Source organism: Catharus ustulatus, chromosome 2, assembly GCF_009819885.2.
Source record: "Catharus ustulatus isolate bCatUst1 chromosome 2, bCatUst1.pri.v2, whole genome shotgun sequence".
In the NCBI taxonomy this organism is placed as follows: domain Eukaryota; kingdom Metazoa; phylum Chordata; class Aves; order Passeriformes; family Turdidae; genus Catharus; species Catharus ustulatus.
This window is the reverse complement of record NC_046222.1, coordinates 30,628,778-30,644,022: the sequence shown is the minus strand read 5'-3', so window position 1 is coordinate 30,644,022 and position 15,245 is coordinate 30,628,778. Positions and strand designations below refer to the sequence as shown.

At 50.4% G+C, this 15,245-nt stretch overlaps 1 protein-coding gene across 7 annotated transcripts in view; it reads left to right on the top strand.

The window, feature by feature from the left end:
* The window catches only part of LOC117010747 (trypsin I-P1-like), a 46,721-nt gene that overhangs the window by 23,254 nt on the left and 8,222 nt on the right, over nucleotides 1–15,245 (top strand). For 2 of the 7 annotated variants that reach the window (XM_033085740.1, XM_033085669.1), the window contains 2 exons: nucleotides 2,222–2,297; nucleotides 2,728–3,130. In XM_033085740.1, the coding sequence (XP_032941631.1) occupies nucleotides 2,222–2,297; nucleotides 2,728–3,029 (378 nt within the window). In that variant the 3' untranslated portion in view covers nucleotides 3,030–3,130. Of the gene's footprint in view, nucleotides 1–2,221; nucleotides 2,423–2,727; nucleotides 3,131–10,816; nucleotides 11,664–12,075; nucleotides 12,462–15,245 lie in introns of those variants that run through there. The other 5 variants (XM_033085678.1, XM_033085686.1, XM_033085695.1 and 2 more) reach the window with 5 other exon arrangements.

Sequence of the window (15,245 nt, the reverse complement as noted above, 5' to 3'; positions counted from 1 at the left end):
GATAATAAAGAGGGCTGTGCAGCTCTTCACAGGGACCTCAACAGGCTGGAGAGATGGGCAGAGGGCAACCTTCTGGAATTCAGCAAAGGCAAATGCTCAGTTGCACACCTGGGGAGGACTAACCCCATGTAGCAACACGGGCTGGGGACTGACCCACTGGGAAGCAGCTCTTCAGAGAAGGACCTGGTGGACAAGAAGCTCCCCATGAGCCAGAAGTGTGTCCTAGTGGCCAAGAAGGCAGTGGTGTCCTGGGGTGCATTAGCAAGAGCACTACCAGCAGGGCAGGGGACGTGATCCGGACACTCCACTCAGCCCGGGGGTAGCACATCTGGAGTGCAGTGTCCAGTTCTGGTCTCCTTGGTACAAAAGAGACATGGATCTCCTGGAGAATGTCCAGGAGAGCAGAAGAAAGATTATTAACAGAGTGGAGCACATTGTTTGTCAACAAAGGCTGAGGGAGCTGGGCCTGTTTGGCCTTGAGAAGAAACAACTAAGTGGCCACCTCATCAATATCTACAAGTACCTGAAGGGAGCATTCCAAGAGTTGGATCCAAATTCTCCTTCACTGTGATGCCTAGCACTAGGACAAGAAGCAATGGGCAGAAAATGGTGCACAGGAAGTTCCACCTGAATCTGAGGTAAAACCTTTGCAAACTTGTTGGTGACTGTGCACTGGAGCAGATTGCCCAAAGAAGTGGTGGAGTGTCTCTCTCTGGAGATCTTCCAGAACCACCTGGATACAATCCTGTGCCATGTGCTCTGGGATGACTCTTCATGAGCAGGGAGATTGTAGCAGTGACCCGCTGAGGTCCCTTCGTAGCTGACCCATTCTGTGATTCTGTCCTGCATGAAACATACCTGAGCACAGGCCTGCAAAGGGAACTCCAGGTGATTCCCACCCTGCAGATGCCCATGCTAATGTACAAGCTTCTCAGGACCTAAACACAGGGCCCCCCATAGCAGCCATGCCTGTTCAACATCACTAACTCCTCAAATACCATGTCTTCTGCAAGGCTCCCTATGCACTGCCCTGTCCTCTGCACAGCCCAGGGAACTGGAGACCCTTTCCAAGGACACATCAGGCACAGCCTCTTCTCAGCTGAAGTGCTGGTGGTGTTGGACAGATTTGGGGTTTCAAAAATATAGTCCACTCCCTTTGCTTTTTTCTCCCACTTTTTTAGAGTAATCTAGGGTCTTTGCTGAACCTTTTCTAGGCAGCTGGGGAAATTAATTCATTGGGAGACACTTAGACCTGCATCAGAGGATTTGGGAGCTGGAGGCATTGCTGCTGTCTTATGTGCAGAGTCTGTGTCTGACCTCTGGACCCAGACTCAGTGCACAGAAACCACAAGTGTCTCTTCCTGCCTACAGGGATTTCCCTTTGCCTTGGGCTGGTGAACAAGGCTGCGTGCAGAAAAGAAGATATGATTGTCCTCAGTTTTGTCCATTTGTGTCCTGGTGCTGTTTTGCAGAGTGCTGCAATAAAGAGGCAAGGAGAGTATCTGTTCTTTTGTGATATGGAGAAGGTCAGTCTGTAGCAGCACATCTTCTGGGGGTACACCCTTCTCCTCAGAAATCTCTCTGACCTGCAATGCCTCAAGAGGCAGTCGCGGTGCAGAGCCAAAACCATCCTGTTCTCTCCCTGAGATCCCCCTTTGGAGTTAGAGAAGAACAGGTACAGAACTATTCTCTGTCATGCTCCAAGAGAGCCCAGGTTGGCAGGTCAGCAGCTTTTCCCATACCTGGACAACATGTCAGACCTGACTGGGATAAGCACAGATTCCACATTGCAGCTTGCACAGTTGGGAATCTCTGAGTTTGAGGGTGGCTAGAGAGGAGACAAGCACTGGGACACAAACACGAATATGCACTCCTGAGATCTCCTTCTCTTCCCATAATTTTCAGCCATTTTGTGCATTCCTGTGCACGCACGCAGGCTGCCTCACAGCCCCATCCTGCTGGATGACAGCACTGAACTCTGTCACCTACTGAACCGCCGCCTACTCATGCTCACCCATGCTCACCCACAGCAGGAAGGCAGAGGAGCAGAGTACAAGCACCTCATGACTGCCTGCAGGTGTCATTCCCCACCATTCTGGGACAGCCAACTGCCTTGTGACATTTCAGACTCCCTCTCACTCCCCTGCCCACCCACAGAGAGACGTAGCTCTTCCTCTCCATCTCTCCTCTTTACACATTTCTTTGTCTGTGCTGTGTTCAGGGGCAGCTTGCTGCAAGGAGGGGGCCTTGCTCTATGGATTTCCACCGGTTCCTTGTGGCCACCCTGCTCCCTGTGGGTAAGTGGCCTTCCCTTCCTGTTGAGCAGCTGCACTGGAGCTGCTGCTGCCTCCTCAGCTGTGCTGTCAAGTGCTGGCAGTGCCCTTCCCCAAGGCTTCCAGAGGGAGGATGGGCAATGAACCAGGTGAGCTTTTCCACCACCTATTATAGCAGAAAGCTCTGCAAAGCTGCAAATTTGGTTTTTTCCTGTCCCACTTTAATACTTCACTTGAGAGTATTAAACTTCATTCCTTCTCAAAACAGATTTTCTGTAGCATTTGAAAATGTTTTGTTTGGGGCTTTTTGATCATATGTGTCTTTATCAGAGAAGCAGGGCACTGTCCCCAAGCTTTCTGATATCCTGGTGCCATTCCATCCCATTACATAATTCAAGGATGTGCATTTCTTCAACGCATTTCACTCCTCACATTCCATCTCCTGTCTTTCCAGGCTGGGCCCTTCAGCAATCACCAGATACAGTTGTCCGGGTGGGAGACTCTGTGACTCTGGAATGTTCTGGATCGGGGAATGCGTTCAGGACCATGTGCTGGTACAAGTTACCCATGGAGAGGGATGCCAATATGCAGTTGGTTGTATATTCAGTGGAAGGCCGCAAAGCCGATATTGAGAAGGAATTCCAAAATCGCTTCCAGAGTAATGGGACTAAGAACAACCATTTATCTGTGAAGATAGAGCATGCCCTACTCAATGACACAGGCACATATTTCTGTGCTGAGCAAGATCCACAGTGACTCAAAGGCTGGTGCAGCATAGCACAAACCTTTCCTGGCCAACAGGGATCTGCCACCAGCAGACACCAAGTCCTCTGTTTAATAAAGCCCCTTTTCCTTCACTTACCTCTTCAGCTCTTCAGGAATAACACGGTATGACTCTCTGTCTGTCCATCTATCCACCTATCTATCTACTGCATGGTGTATAAACTGCTTTTATGTTCCTTGCCATATGTGAATCGCCTTTGTGACTCTCATTGTTTCTTGTCATCAGTCTCTCACCTAACTTCTCCGCCATTCACACACTGCTTCTCACTTTCCTTCTTTCATGTCTTTCTGTCTGACCCCCTGGCTTTTCCTCTCTGTCTTCTTACACCTAGTCATTTCCCATTTCCTCCTTCCTATTTCCTTCCTCATCCATCTCTCCTTCCTTTCAATCTGTTACATCAATTCATGCTGTGGGAAGCAGGATGTGGAACAGTTCACACAGCGCTTTCTCTCTCCACCAGCTGCAAAAACATGCCCCACAGGTCCTTGGCCCCACTGGTTACCAGGGAATGGGCACACTGCTGTGCACCAGGGACCCCAAGTTACACCACTACCCTGTGACCTGAACACTCTGATGTTTGAGAATGTGCCTGCCCAGAGCAGGAGACTGCCCAGGTTGGCCATGGAATGTCCCTGGTGACCAGGACAAGTACCGGGAGGAAGAAGTCCGAGTGGAGTTTTCTGCAGGGCTTGTTGGTGTTTCTGAGCATCTTGTCTGGCCCATCCACTACATTCCCTGCTGCTTGCTGCAAGACATGAGGACTGCCTAGACTTGCTTATTCCTCTTTATCTTGTTGAAAACAGAGTGCAGACGCCCTGCGATTTCAGAAACTCCATAATCCATCAAGAACAGAAGCTGGAAATTCCTTACTGGAGGGGGAAGCAGAGGACTGGTCAGGGAAGCTGCAGCTCATTCCACAGCTATGGGGACACAGAGATGCTGTCTGGTGCTCAGGATGTTGTGGTTTAAGCCCAGTAAGCCACTAGGTGTTACAGGCACTCACTCAAGACCCCCTTCCCTTGGTGGGAGGGGGAAAAGTCTAAAATGAACATGTTGAGATACAAACAGCGCCATAATAGCAGTAAATAAAAAGGAGGAGAGAGAGAAATAAAACTCAAGTACATCCATGTGATGCACAATCCTGTCACTCCCCACCCACTGACATGGTGTCCAGTCAGTGTCTGAGCAGTGATAGGCAGTCACTGATCAGCTCCCCTCACTTTCCGTACTGAGCATTGTCCCGGTTTAAAGGGACAGTATTACCAGGAAAAGGAAATTCAGGAACTCTCAGGCAAAATTGTATAAGTTGGGAATAACAGTTCTTTACTGATATATTTATAAGACAAACAAAAACAGCATCAGCTATATGAAAGAAAAAAAAAAAAAAAAACAGTGACAGAACAGAACGGAACTCAGTCCCATCCCCTTTTTTTTCAGTCACCGATGGCTCTCCTCCTCCGCACAGTCCAATGGAGCAGGGCAGGGCAGCCTCTCAGTCGCTGCTGCTGCAGGAGCATGGGGGTGAGGTGGCGGCACGGCCCCAGGTGGAAGAAAGGGTGAGGAAAGAACTCTGCTCACCGTGGGCGTCCCAGTTCCCAGTTGTTCAGAGGAAGCAGGAAAGCTTTAGCAGTCCAAATCCAAGAAGCCTGATCCCAACCACGGAGAAAGGAACCTCTCTCCTCGAGTTCAGCCGGCGAGCTGCGAGAGTTCTCCTACTTGCCGAAAAACAAAAGCAGGACTCCACCTTTCCCTAATGGAGCCATCGGGCTGGTTCAGCCATTCCTTTGTCTTCAGCTCTTAACGGCTAATAGGAGAGCCATCTTGGCTAGCTTAACATAATAATGGGAAAAATTTCTAAACCTCGCCAGCCCACAACATTATCCACCCCAAATTTTTTCCATGCTAACATACTACATTAAATTAGAACCTTTAAATTACATACATACATGCAGTTACAGACACAGTATCATAGATAGTTCACCCTAGAACAAGGTCTCCTTGGAATATGCATCGGGTTTCTCCATCCTTTTGCCTCACCCACCAGGTACAACCGGGTCCTTGAGCCAAAACCACCCCACGGACAGGATTGTCTTTGCTGGAGGCAGAGTTCACCCAAACAGTTTTCCCTAGCATACCTCTCATGTGTACCACTGGAACCTTATCCCCATCTGGTGTTTCCAAGAGCTCAGATTGGGCAGGGCCTGCTCGGTTAGTGGAACCTCGGGTATTCACTAACCATGTGGCCTTTGGTAGATTACTTTCCCAGTTCTTGAAAGTCCCCCCACCCAGTGCCTTCAAGGTGGTTTTAAGCAGGCCATTACACCGTTCAACCTTCCCAGCTGCAGGTGCATGGTAGGGGATGTGGTACACCCACTCAATGCCGTGTTCCCTAGCCCAGCTGTTTATTAGGCTGTTCTTGAAATGAGTCCCGTTGTCTGACTCAATTCTCTCAGGGGTGCCATGCCTCCAAAGGACCTGTTTCTCAAGGCCCAGGATGGTGTTCTGAGCAGTGGCGTGAGGCACAGGGTAGGTCTCCAACCATCCGGTGGTGGTTTCCACCATGGTCAGCACCTAGCGCTTGCCTTGGCGGGTCTGAGGCAGTGTGATGTAGTCAATCTGCCAGGCCTCCCCGTACTTATATTTGGACCAACGCCCAGCATACCAGAGGGGCTTCACCCGCTTGGCCTGTTTAATGGCAGCACACGTCTCACAGTCATGGATAACTTGAGAGATACTGTCCATGGTTAGATCCACCCCTTGGTCTCGTGCCCACTTATACATGGCATCTCTGCCCTGATGACCTGAGGCGTCATGGGCCCATCGAGCCAGGAACAATTCTCCCTTGTGTTGCCAATCCAAGTCTATTTTTGACACCTCTGTCTTTGAGGCCTGATCAACCTGCTTGTTGTGTCGGTGCTCCTCATTAGCCTGACTCTTGGGGACATGGGCATCCACGTGACGAACTTTCACAGGTAGTTTCTCTACCTGGGTGGCAATGTCTTTCCACTCGTCGGCAGCCCAGATTGGTTTTCCCCTACGTTGCCAGTTTGCCTTTTTCCACCTTTCCAGCCAACCCCACAGAGCATTGGCTACCATCCACGAGTCAGTATAAAGGTAGAGCTTTGGCCACTTCTCTCTCTCTTAGCAATGTCCAGGGCAAGCTGAACAGCTTTGAGTTCAGCAAATTTACTTGATCCACCTTCTCCTTCGGTAGCTTGTGCAACCTGTCGAGTGGGGCTCCATACAGCTGCTTTCCACTTCCAGTTCATCCCCACGATGCGGCAGGAGCCGTCGGTGAAAAGAGTGTAGCATGTTTCATCTGCTGGCAGTTGGTTATACGGTGGGGTTTCTTCAGCGCGGCTCACTTGTTCTTGCTCCTCGTCATCGGCGAGACCAAAATTTTCACCTTCTGGCCAGTTTGTAATTATCTCCAAAATCTCAGGGCAATTTGGGTTTCCAGTGCGGGCAATCCACTTGCTCCATGTGGCGTCGGTGGCGTGGTGGGTGGAGGGAACCTCTCCTTTGAACATCCACCCCAGCACTGGTAGTCAGGGTGCCAGGACGAGTTGTGCTTCCGTCCCAATCACCTCTCAGGCAGCTTGGACTCCTTCATAGGCAGCCAAGATCTCCTTCTCTGTGGGAGTGTAGTTGGCTTCAGACCCTCTGTAGCTCCGGCTCCAGAATCCCAGAGGTCGGCCTCGAGTCTTCCCAGGCACCTTCTGCCAAAGGATCCAGGACAAGCCATGGTTCCTGGCTGCAGAATAAAGCACATTCTTTACCTCTGGTCCCGTCCTGACTGGGCCAAGGGCCACTGCATGAGCGATCTCCTGCTTGATCTGGGCAAAGGCTTGCTGCTGCTCAGCACCCCAGTGGAAATCGTTCTTCTTACGGGTGACCAGGTAGAGAGGGCTCACAATCTGGCTGTACTCAGGAATGTGCATTCTCCAAAAGCCTATGGCACCTAGGAAAGCTTGTGTTTCCTTCTTGCTGGTTGGTGGAGACATTGCGGTGATCTTATTGATGACCTCAGTGGGGATCTGGCGCTGTCCATCTTGCCACTTTACTCCCAGGAACTGGATCTCTCGGGCAGGTCCTTTGACTTTGCTCTTTTTAATGGCAAAGCCAGCTCTCAGCAGAATCTGGATGATCTTTTCTCCTTTCTCAAATACCTCCACTGCCGTGTTCCCCCACACAATGATGTCATCTATGTATTGCAGGTGTTCTGGAGCCTCACCCTTTTCCAGTGCAGCCTGGATCAATCCATGACAGATGGTGGGGCTGTGTTTCCACCCCTGGGGCAGACGATTCCACGTGTACTGCACGCCCTTCCATGTAAAGGCAAACTGAGGCCTGCACTCTGCTGCTAAAGGAATGGAGAAAAATGCGTTGGCAATGTCAATGGTGGTATACCACCTTGCTGCCTTGGACTCCAACTCGTACTGGAGCTCCAGCATGTCCGGCACGGCAGCGCTCAGTGGTGGAGTCACTTTGTTCAACGCATGATAGTCCGCAGTCAATCTCCGTTCTCCATCAGACTTGAGCATGGGCCAGATCTTCCTGATCTCCTCCCTCATCTCACTTATGTCACATCTCATCCCCCTCACCTCCTTCATCTCCTCCCTCATCCCCCTCATCTCCTGGACCATGGAAGAAACCTGGGCCTGCACTACGCCATTCATCATACTGTGAAAATCCCTAAGCTTGTTAGCAACAGAGCTCACTGTTTCTCGGTGCTCATCAGCATTAATCATTGCAATGAAGGTGGTGTATTGAGATGGCCCTCGGTTTGCCAGATTCCACAGCATGTGACCTGTGCACCTGACCTTGTCAGGGTCATTGTCATGCTGTCCATCCCTCCCAAAGAGTACCTCCAGTACCGCCACCTCTCTCAGCTGTTGAATCCCTTCCTCAACGGTTTTCCAATGCATTCTATTATGGTACTCCTGCATTCTTTCTTTGTTGACAAACCTCTCTCTTACACTCATTAAAAGCTGCTGCCAGAGGGGAAGTGGGCCTGGCTCCCTTACGAATATCTGGTCCACACCTGAGTCCTGGGACAAGGATCCCAAATTCCTTGCCTCTGTACCATCCAAGTGCACACCTGTACCCATAAGGTCCCAGACCCGAAGTAACCAAGTTGTCAAAGCCTCCCGGCCCCGTCGTGCAATATCTTTCCGCAGATTGCGGAGATTTTCATAAGACAGGGACTCAGTGATGATTTCAACCTCTGGCTCCCCTGCTGGTGTGAGGGCCCTCCTCTCTGGTCTTCTTTGTCTAGGTGCCTTGTTTTCATTTTAGACTTCCTAGTTTATACAGGGCGACTGCTGCTGGCTGTGAGTGCCCTTGCAATTCAGCTGGACCCTGGGCAGATGTAACATCTATGGGTTCCACTACAGCATCACTGGATTCTCCCCCTTTATGGCAGGGCTTCTCACCAGGTGGGGAGAGGTACTCCTTCATCATCTGGCCCATCTCACTCATCTGCTTCACTAGAAGCCCCAACCACTCCGGGTGGTTTCTTTCTGAGGTGGGCTGTGGGGCAGGGTCAGTCTCTGTGGCCGCATCCCTAGTCTCTGGGGCAGGGTCAATGTCTGCAGCACCATCCCTATTTCCTGGAGTAGGTATCAGAGTTGTTATCTAGCTCAATCGCCGGTATCTCTTAATGTTAAATAGGACAAGCCTATCAGTAACACCAGCCACTGTACGATATCATTAGCATTCAGAGGAAATCTGAACCCTTCAAAAACTGGTGGGGTAGACCCAAAAATTCGGGTGAGGGGTTGGGAGATGTTATTCCCTCACAGTAGATGCCATTATTAAAGTAATCCCAAAAACATGCATTTAGTGTGTGGTATCCCTGAATCCATGTACCCGCCATCCAAAGGAAGTTAAAAATCCATGAATTTCTCACCTTATCAACCCATAAAGCAAGTTTGATAACAGTCACAGTAGCCTTAGTTATAGGGCCCATGTTTATGTAAGGGTTTGCAAATGGGAGATATACATGTATGAATACGTGCAGCCCAAACCAGGTTAAACTGGACCACATGTTGCTAGCACACAAAAAGACAATCTCAGGCAACCGAAGAACTGTTATTCCTTAACCTCGTGCCGCACGTTCCGGGCACCAAGATCTGTCCCGGTTCCCGGTTTAAAGGGACAGTATTACCAGGAAAAGGAAATTCAGGAACTCTCAGGCAAAAAAGGTATAGGTTGGGAATAACAGTTCTTTACTGATATATTTATAAGACAAACAAAAACAGCATCAGCTATATGAAAGAAAAAAAAAAACAAACAGTGACAGAACAGAATGAAACTCAGTCCCATCCCCTTTTTTTTCAGTCACCGATGGCTCTCCTCCTCCGCACAGTCCAATGGAGCAGGGCAGGGCAGCCTCTCAGTCGCGGCTGCTGCAGGAGCAGGGGGGTGAGGTGGCGGCATGGCCCCAGGTGGAAGAAAGGGTGAGGAAAGAACTCTGCTCACCGTGGGCGTCCCAGTTCCCAGTTGTTCAGAGGAAGCAGGAAAGCTTTAGCAGTCCAAATCCAAGAAGCCTGATCCCAACCACGGAGAAAGGAACCTCTCTCCTCGAGTTCGGTTGGCGAGCTGCGAGAGTTCTCCTACTTGCCGAAAAACAAAAGCAGGACTCCACCTTTCCCTAATGGAGCCATCGGGCTGGTTCAGCCATTCCTTTGTCTTCAGCTCTTAACGGCTAATAGGAGAGTCATCCCGGTTAGCTTAACATAATAATGGGAAAAATTTCTAAACCTCGCCAGCCCACAACAAGCATATAGTTCATTGTTCAGAAATATCCATTTGGCCAGTTTGATTCAACTGTTGGGGAAAAGTCCCTTTCAGCTGCTTGTGCTCCTGCTCTCTGGCAGAGCATGAGACACAGTAAAGTCCAGGCTTTTGGGTAAACAGTGCTTAACTACAACTAAAATTCTGTTACCAGCATTATTCTCATCATGAATTTAGATCACAACACTGTGCCACAGTCTCCACCTCTTCTTAATCCTGCCTCCTGCTTAGCACCTGTGTACAGTTTTCCTCAAGACTCATACTGAAATTTCTCCTTCGAGAAAAACTGAGTTGAGTGAAACCCTCAAGCATTCTCCTTCTCAGTGTTATGAGGCAGAAGTTCCACCAGGGTTCCTGGCCCATTTCCACTTGTTTCTGCTTCCCTAGTGGCAGGCAGAGCTCTAGGCACAGGAAGGAAAAGGATCAGGGAAATGTGCTGCCCGGAGCCCTCCGTAGAATGACCTGTCACTTCTTGCCTTTGTTCCTTTCACCCTTGCCACTGTCCCAGATGTTAGCCCTGTTCTCTTCGGGTTCCCCAGCTATCCCAAGCAGATTTTATCCCATGCAGGTGAGCACACAGGGATGTTCTTTTGAGCAGAAACACCTGAGAGTGCAGTGGAGAGGCTGCGGTGGCCTGAATCTCCTCAGTCTGTGAGCAGATCAGCAGAGAGGTGTCAGTGGCAGAGCAGGAGTGAATGAAATTGCGCTGTACTACTGCTTTGTGGACCCAGTGCTCTCACTGGCTGAATCCCAGTGGCAGCCTCCACACCCCACTGGAGGACAAACTCAGTCCAACCAGGAAAGCAAATCTCCTTGTAGACATCAATGCTCAGGGCAGAGGGGCAACGGCACAGATACTCTGTCCCCGTACAGTTCCTGAATTTGCCAAATGAAGTGTGTTCCTGACGCCAAACCTCCAGAAGCCCTTGTGCCACAGGCAGCGCCAGCCTCAGCCACCCTGGGCTCCCCAGCTAGGTCCCAGGGAGAAGCCATCTCTGGAGGTACTTAGCCTATTTCCTGTCACCAAGGAGAGGTCACCCTGAACCCCATCCTCAGCACCTTGTCACCCTCATGGCTGTCCCTGGGGACACCACTTGATCCCTTCTCTCTTCCCATGCCAGGCCATTGGCTGTCCATCAACTCTTCACAGGTATTTACCTTCCTCTCCTACAGTAACATGCATGAAAGCCCTGACACGTCTGAGAGCTTGGGCAGCTGTGGTATCCTTTAGGGTCCTGCCTCCCTCTCACTGATGTAATTTGCTGTGCTCACAGTGCTGCACAGAGAAAAGAGCCGTCACACAGCTGGGTGGGACGTGGGTTGGCCAGGCAGGAGCTGAATCAGCCATGTCTGGGGGAGACAGGGAAAGTGCATGGGTAAATTCAGGCCACTCTTGGTGGCCTTTATCCCTCATTCCTCCATCGCCCAAGGACTTCAGAAGCAGAAGGGGAGCAGCCAGCATTCCTCTGCCTTGCACACGCTCAGCCTCCTATGCAACCTCAGCACAGTTCTGTCCATACAACCCCATCCTTCCCGCCTCACCCACCCACACCCTGATGTCCCCTTCCACCTGCTGCATCTCTGCAGGGTTCCTGCTTTCCTGCCGGAGTTGTGTCATTCCCCAGGGCTCCCAGCCAGCCAATGCCTTCTCACATTTCTTGCCGGCCCCACCCCAAGATGTCTCACCCTCTCTCACTGCTCCCTCTTCACATAGCTTTGGGCAGCTACAAGAGGCAGGTTGCTGAGAGGGTAGGGGCTTTTCTCCATGGTTCCCTGCTGTTTCTTTGTGGCTGTGCTGGCCCCTCTGGGTAAGTGAACTCCACTCAGCCCTGAGCACCTCCATCAATCTCCTGGCTGCTCTCCCAGCTGTGTAGCCAGTTTCTGGCACTGTTTCATTCTGCAGTGCTTCCTGAGTTGAGAATAAGCAGTGAACGTGGTGGGCAGGAATCGCTGAATCTTCTGCAATGGCCGTCTATTTGCCATTCTTTGTGCAGCCTGTAGATGGTTCCTGGTTTTGGACACAAACTGCCCAGGATTGCATCTTGCCTGTTGAAGAGAGATTGGAAATTCACTTGCTGATCTGAAGACCTGTCCCATGCCTTGAACTGCTCCCTTGGCTGCCCTATTTCTTGTCACCCTCTCCCTGACAACCCACAGTGCCTACTTCACAGTTTTTCCAATTTATTCCTTATCCTCACTGCTCCTTCTTTTCCTTTCCAGTGTTAGCCCTGGAACAGTCTCCAGACATGGTGATAAAAGAAGGCCAGTCCGTGAATGTGGAATGTTCCAAGAAGAAATCTTCCAGCACAGCTATGTACTGGTTCATGCTGCCTGCAGAGAAGAATTCCAGTCTGACCCTACTGGCTTCTGCAATTGAAGGTGGCAACGCAGCAGTGGAGAAGGGTTTTGAGAGCCATTTCAAGAGCAGCAAGATAAAAGGAGACAGTATCACCCTCTCAATGGAACGTGCCTTTCTCAATGACTCTGGCACATACTACTGTGCTGAGGGTGAGCACAGTGGTGAGACTGCTGGGAGATCTGAGCACAAACTTCTCCCTGCACATACAGGATCTGCTTTCCACCTCTTGGGTGCTGCACAAGGCAGGGTGATCACTTCTCACTCATTAGCTGCTCTGCTTCCTAGCCTTGCCTTCCTCCTCTTCTCAGTTGCTGCCAGTATATTTGTCTATTTTTGTCTCCTTGCCATTCCATGTTTCCCTCTGCATTTAGCTCTTACTTGCAGTACACTTACTCCTGTCAACCCTTCTTCCCCTCTCTGTGCCCCTCTCCCCCCTTCTTTTTGTCTTCAATCGGCACTCCACTGACTTCCTCTTAATTAACGCCAGTACACCCTGCTCATGACTCTCACTGTCAAACATAACAAGGGCTTGTGTTTGAGGTTCTTGGTGCACCTGTAGATAATTGCAAGGCCAGGCAGATGTTGAAGGAGTGAGTACCATGTGGGAGGTGCCCACACTCTCCTCTGTTACAAGGACATGGCTGTGGTTGTTCTGTGGCCATGGAATATGTACAGCACAGCACAAGCCTTTGCTTGCTCCGGTCAAGGGTTATGTGGATCACTAATTCCTCCATGTAGAGTGGTCTCTGGGGCAGCATCCACCTGCCTTCTACCCCTTCATGCACATGCAATTCCTCTTCAGCCAACATATTATACAACTTACAGGTTATGTTAGCAAGCTGAGCGACTAATAGAGATTTCGAAGAGATTGCAGTGTTCTGTTCATCAGTGACTCCTATGAAGGGGTAGAGCCTCTCCTCATCAAGTTCACTGATAACACCAAGTTGGGAAGAATTGCTGATAACAAAGAGGGCTGTGCAGCTCTTCACAGGGACCTCAACAGGCTGGAGAGACGGGCAGAGGGCAACCTTCTGGAATTCAGCAAAGGCAAATGCTCAGTTGCACACCTGGGGAGGACTAACCCCATGTAGCAACACGGGCTGGGGACTGACCCGCTGGGAAGCAGCTCTTCAGAGAAGGACCTGGTGGACAAGAAGCTCCCCATGAGCCAGAAGTGTGTCCTAGTGGCCAAGAAGGCAGTGGTGTCCTGGGGTGCATTAGCAAGAGCAATGCAGCAGGGCAGGGGACGTGATCCGGACACTCCACTCAGCCTGGGGGTAGCACATCTGGAGTGCAGTGTCCAGTTCTGGTCTCCTTGGTACAAAAGAGACATGGATCTCCTGGAGAATGTCCAGGAGAGCAGAAGAAAGATTATTAACAGAGTGGAGCACATTGTTTGTCAACAAAGGCTGAGGGAGCTGGGCCTGTTTGGCCTCGAAAAGAAACAACTAAGTGGCCACCTCATCAATATCTACAAGTACCTGAAGGGAGCATTCCAAGAGTTGGATCCAAATTCTCCTTCACTGTGATGCCTAGCACTAGGACAAGAAGCAATGGGCAGAAAATGGTGCACAGGAAGTTCCACCTGAATCTGAGGTAAAACCTTTGCAAACTTGTTGGTGACTGTGCACTGGAGCAGATTGCCCAAAGAAGTGGTGCCCAAAGGAGTGTCTCTCTCTGGAGATCTTCCAGAACCACCTGGATACAATCCTGTGCCATGTGCTCTGGGATGACTCTTCATGAGCAGGGAGATTGTAGCAGTGACCCGCTGAGGTCCCTTCGTAGCTGACCCATTCTGTGATTCTGTCCTGCATGAAACATACCTGAGCACAGGCCTGCAAAGGGAACTCCAGGTGATTCCCACCCTGCAGATGCCCATGCTAATGTACAAGCTTCTCAGGACCTAAACACAGGGCCCCCCATAGCAGCCATGCCTGTTCAACATCACTAACTCCTCAAATACCATGTCTTCTGCAAGGCTCCCTATGCACTGCCCTGTCCTCTGCACAGCCCAGGGAACTGGAGATTTTTTCCAAGGACACATCAGGCACAGCATCTTCTCAGCTGAAATGCTGGTGGTGTTGGACAAATTTGGGGTTTCAACAACATAGTCCACTCCCTTTGCTTTTTTCTCCCACTTCTTCAGAAGTGTCTAGGGTCTTTGCTGAACCTTTTCTAGGGAGCTGGGGAAATTAATTCATTGGGAGACACTTAGACCTGCAGCAGAGAAGTTAAGGCCTGGAGGCTTTGCTGATCTCTTCAGATTACAGGACATGTGGGAACATCTTCACTACAAAGCCCATACATGTCAGCCTTGAGCAGTTGGATCACTTGGTGTCTTGCATGGGTCAGCCTTACACTGCTGTGCATTGGTGGGTTCAGAAGAGAGCACGAATGTGCAGAGTCTGTGTTTGACCTCTGGACCCAGACTCAGTGCATAGAAGCCAGGAGTGTCTCTTCCTGCCTACAGGGATTTCCCTCTGCCTTGGGTAGGTGAACAAGGCTGCGTGCAGAAAAGAAGATATGATTGTTCTCAGCTTTGTCCATTTGTGTCCTGGTGCTGTTTTGCAGAGTGCTGCAATAAAGAGGCAAGGAGAGTATCTGTTCTTTTGTGATATGGAGAAGGTCAGTCTGTAGCAGCACATCTTCTGGGGGTACACCCTTCTCCTCAGAAATGTCTCTGACCTGCAATGCCTCAAGAGGCAGTCGCAGTGTAGAGCCAAAACCATCCTGTTCTCTCCCTGAGATCCCCCTTTGGAGTTAGAGAAGAACAGGTACAGAACTATTCTCTGTCATGCTCCAAGAGACCCAGTGGGCAGGTCAGCAGCTTTTCCCATACCTGGACAACATGTCAGACCTGACTGGGATAAGCAGAAATTCCACATTGCAGCTTGCACAGTTGGGAATCTCTGAGTGTGAGGGTGGCTAGAGAGGAGACAAGCACTGGGACACAAACACGAATATGCATTCCTGAGATGTCTTTCTATTCCCATAATTTTCAGCCATTTTGTGCATTCCTGTGCACGCACGC